The sequence below is a fragment of the Lycium barbarum genome, chromosome 6, assembly GCF_019175385.1.
Source record: "Lycium barbarum isolate Lr01 chromosome 6, ASM1917538v2, whole genome shotgun sequence".
NCBI lineage: Eukaryota > Viridiplantae > Streptophyta > Magnoliopsida > Solanales > Solanaceae > Lycium > Lycium barbarum.
In genome coordinates, this window is record NC_083342.1 from 109,533,529 (window position 1) to 109,538,036 (window position 4,508).

General features: G+C 35.8%; 1 protein-coding gene across 1 annotated transcript; it reads right to left on the reverse strand.

Moving 5' to 3' along the window:
• Positions 1-335: 335 nt before the first annotated feature.
• Positions 336-2,996, reverse strand: LOC132645403 (ras-related protein RABA3). Its single transcript, XM_060362368.1, has 2 exons — positions 2,378-2,996; positions 336-1,063 (listed from the first exon to the last, which is right to left on the reverse strand). The coding sequence occupies exons 1-2, from the start codon at positions 2,662-2,664 to the stop codon at positions 598-600; spliced, it is 753 nt and encodes a 250-aa protein (XP_060218351.1). The 5' UTR covers positions 2,665-2,996; the 3' UTR covers positions 336-597.
• Between the last annotated feature and the right edge of the window lie 1,512 nt (positions 2,997-4,508).

A 4,508-nucleotide genomic window follows, 5' to 3' on the forward strand; every position in this document is an offset into this window, starting at 1 on the left:
GCAGCTTATAAGCTGAAAATAGCTTATAAGCCAAAAAAAATAAATTGAACTACCCCAACTTATTTTTTTTAGCTTATAAGCTTAAAATAAGCCCATCCAAACAAGCTTCTAGTTTACAAATGTTTTGATGCTTTGAACATTTGATCTTTACATTTCCACATTACTACCCCCAAAGCCCATAGGTCACTTAAAGGTTATATGCAATTTAAAATGTGAGATTTGTAATGTTGAGCCGTTTATCCGCCATAACAAGTAACAAGTAGCTTGATGGTATACTATGTCTATAATTGATACTCTTCCTAGACATTTTCATTCTATTGTTTTTCTTGTTGTGATACTCTGGAAAATCATGTACAGATTAATACGCAAATTAAGTTCATTACAAAATCAATGGCATACAAAAATATTTATCTCAAACCACTCCACATCCTCAAATAATCTAATCAATAGCTATATTATAAAGCCACGAGGGAGCAATAATCTTCTTGAAAAGCTTCTGACATACAAGCCCATTTTGACACACTCGTCATATTTATCTCTTCCGTAGTTTCCATTTGTTTAAATATACTTTAACACCCCACCAAAAAGCTAGTAACATTAGCAAGAGCAAGAAGATAATTTCTTCATCTCACTAACTTCAAAATCAGGACCAGAAATAACGTCAATTTTCAATCCTTTAAGCAACCCATTATTGGTTTGTTTGATGTGATTTCCATTTGCATCAGAACCCACCAACAAAGTCTTCCTTGATACCATGTTGAATATTTCTTCCAATAGCTTCAAAAATGCTGACTCCACATTGTGGCCGCTAAAAGCTGATGTCTCAGAGAAAAATAGCCCTTGCCTCTCTGCAAATTCGACAGCGTCTTCAGTTGGAACAGCCCTCGAGTCAACTAGATCGGCTTTGTTACCAATCAACATGATCACAATGGAATTATCGGCGTGAGCCCTGAGTTCCTCAACCCATCTAGCTACATGATCGAATGTCTGTCTTTTCGTTATGTCGTATACTAACATGGCTCCAAGTGCTCCTCTGTAGTATGCACTAGTTACTGCTCTATACCTGTCCAATACAGGGTCCAGTGTACATTATAGAGACGTACTGACTTTAGCTCGAGTGATATATACAGTTGAATTTGTTTTCATTATTTTATTGTTTAGTGCTAAGTTCACATTTATTGTGACAACAAATATGGTGCTAAATATCTTGCACTCTGTTTCCTTTGCTTTTGCACCCTCACCTTTCTAATTATCATACTGTAACTAGTAAGGTTATGCAGCGAAAATTTGATAATCATGATATGGTAATGTTATTCGGAAGAATTTTCGATGTTAAAAGTATTCATCTAGATTATTATGTTGACATTCAACTTAATATTGATCCACATGGACTCATCAAATATAGTTTAGAGTAATATTTTAAGTAAGAAACTAGAATTTGTTGATACAGCCACACCAAGAAAGCAACCTGTACTATCCCCGGCTTCATTAATGTAAGTTGTTAGAGGGTGAAATAATTGGCATGTGGTAGCTGAAATAACGTTGTCATAGTATGAACACAAGATATCACCATATCTTTAACAGCAACAGAATCAAATATGATTTGGGCCCTCATTAAGTGGGACTGTACTGAAAAGTAGCAGGTACAATCAATTTACTAATTCTACAACCATGTTGCTGGGCTACTGTGCTTAGCTTGACTAAACATGACTATAATATCTCAAAATTATCCCAATTAGGCAACTTCATTGACTTAACTAGTAATTGCTCCAATACTGTATAGCTAAATCATAATGTGTTGAAAAAATTATGAGCAAAATGAACACACAGTGCTTATAGTAGTCGCTAGTGGCGGAGCCAGGATTTTTACTGAGAGGTCAAAAATATAAAGAAATAAACACATGAAGAAGCCAACGAGGTTCAACATTTATTATATATACATAAAATATAATCTTAACCTTGTATATACTACATAATTTTCGCCAAAGGGGGTTCAGATGAACCCCTCGGCCCTTACTAGCTCCGCCTTGTATATACTATATAATTTTCGCCAAAGGGTGGTATGAACCCCTCGGCCCTTACTAGCTCCACCCCTGGGAGTCGCCATGAAACTAATGTTGAGCTAAAACAGTTTAAAAATATTCGTCTAATGGTGTGATATTGTCTATTTAGGCCAAACTCACATGTCTTATTTTCAAAAGGCCCCGTGCCATGAACAATATCAATTACCCTTATATCAGTTTCTTATGCTAACTTCGTTCGCACACCAACAACTAAGTGGAAGGGAAACTAAACAGGCATTTATGTGAACAAGAATGAATCAATTAACACAAATGAGAAGCAGAGAGAAAAGAAAAAAAAATAAACAGAGGCAAACCTTTCTTGGCCAGCAGTGTCCCAGATCTGGGCCTTGATCACTTTAGACTGAATAGAAACAGTCCTAGTTTGAAACTCAACACCAATGGTTGATTTTGAGTCAAAACAGAACTCATTCTTAGCAAACCTGGAAAGCACTTGTGTTTTCCCAACCGCAGAGTCCCCAATCACCACCACCTTAAACACATAATCTATTTTATCCTCATGCTGATGTTGAACCCCATTCACACGACTCATTTGTTCTTGCTGCTGCGGCTTCTCATCCTCACCACTCATTTCTCGGTTCATCTTTTTGTAAAAAAATACTCAAGAATTGAATGTAATTTGTACAAAATGATATACTATCTGTTGGAGTCAGAAAGAAGAAGAAGAGCATAATAAACTCCTTTACTTTACTGGTCCGCTAAGGCTAGCTGATGCATTTGTATACGGTGACACTGGACAGTCACTTGACAATTGACACGACTCGTTTCAAATTCGACCACTGAGTAAACATGTGTGCGTATGTCGGTCAGCATTAAAGCTTCAATTATGGCTACGTCGTACGAGTCATGTCTATTTATATAAAAGACTGGTGTGTTGTTTAATTTCTAATGAGGAACAATGGGGTCTTAATTTGAGGCGAAATGCCCGGGAATTAGCCTTTCAAGAAAGCAACTTATGATTATGGAGGGACCGTATAAGCTTATGTGCCTTATAATTACAACAACCTTGTTCCAATAATTAAAGTTTTTAACCAAAAGCTAAACGTTGATTGGTTTGGTGTGTGGCCCTACATTGGACAAACCATATGGGACCCTTAGCCGAATTAAAATGACATAACCTTATGAAGCTCATTATCTACGTAATGGCAGAATACTATTAACTATTGCATCAATTTGAAAAATATAACTATCGTTTTCACAGCGCGCTAGGTGAACCGAGCTCAGGAATATGACAAAAACAGTTCCTTATTTTTAAGTGTCCTTTTAGTATAGTCTTTAACTATATATAATTGAACAGTTTTAATCACTACTTTATAAAATTGAAACATTTTGGTCTATGTTATTGTTCAACTGAAATAAGGACGGTCACCTTCTCTCGATTCATTTCTCCAATTTGTACCTTAAGAAAATCTCAATTTTATGGTTTCAACAACAATTAGTGCAAAATAAGGGGTAAGGGCCAATACGGAGACATAAAAGTTGATTCATTTGCCAGTTTAATTGGCTTGAAAAGGATTTTCTTAAGGTAAGCACCGTCGAATTGGGTGAAATGAATCGAAAAAATTCTTTTGGATAGTTTATTTCGTTTAAATGATTTATTATGTACTTTAGAAGAGCCAATATCATCAAAGATTACTAACACGGCGTGTGTCTTTAGCTATAATAAGGATCAAAATGATCAAACTGATATCATTTACTTCTCCAAGCTGCATTATCAATCATTTTTACTCTCCTTCCCCTCTATTGTAAAAAGGGAATTAAAAGAAAAGAATAAAGGGAGAGGGGGCCTTAGTAATGTACTGTTTCAGAAAGTTCAGATAATGACATAAATTAGTCTTAGTGCAATCTGATAACTGTCCGACAAAATGCTATGCGCTGACGCTTTGGGAAAGAAGCTAAGACAGAAAAGTTAAGAAGATGACCAAAAAGCCGTAATATATTGCGGTATCTTTTACCGAATGGTAACTGTAGATTTCCCAGTGAAGTAACAACTCATGACTGAATGGCCAAAATAGAAATCATGGGGAGAATCTCATTTACTGAAGAATGGCCGCACCGACACTATTATTGCCAATTTATTGTCTAAACCAAACACCATATTGTACGTAGTTACATTTATGTAGGAAATGCCATTTTCAATGTATTCACCGCGTTTATTTTTTAGGAACAACCTTATTGAGATAGGCAAGCCGGATCTAGGATTTGAATATTGTGGGTCGAGTTTGAAATTTTACCGTTATTTATATAATTTGTTGGTTCAAGTATATTATTTGTACTTATTTAGTGAATTTTTAGGCGCATATACAATGTTTAAATCAAAATTACTAAGTTTGGATGCATGGATAACTTTTTCGCTAGGTCTACATGGGGAGATCGGACTTTCTTGTGCAGGCCTAAATATATCCTTAAAGGGGGAGGGGAGGAGGG

What these genes read in the sequence shown, in the direction of transcription:
- LOC132645403 (XM_060362368.1), bottom strand. Translation starts at nt 2,664, where the DNA reads ATGAACCGAGAAATGAGTGGTGAGGATGAGAAGCCGCAGCAGCAAGAA. An exon ending in GACACTGCTGGCCAAGAAAG is followed by an intron (nt 1,064 to 2,377) that starts GTTTGCCTCTGT and finishes TGTATTGGACAG; the next exon opens with GTATAGAGCAGTAACTAGTG.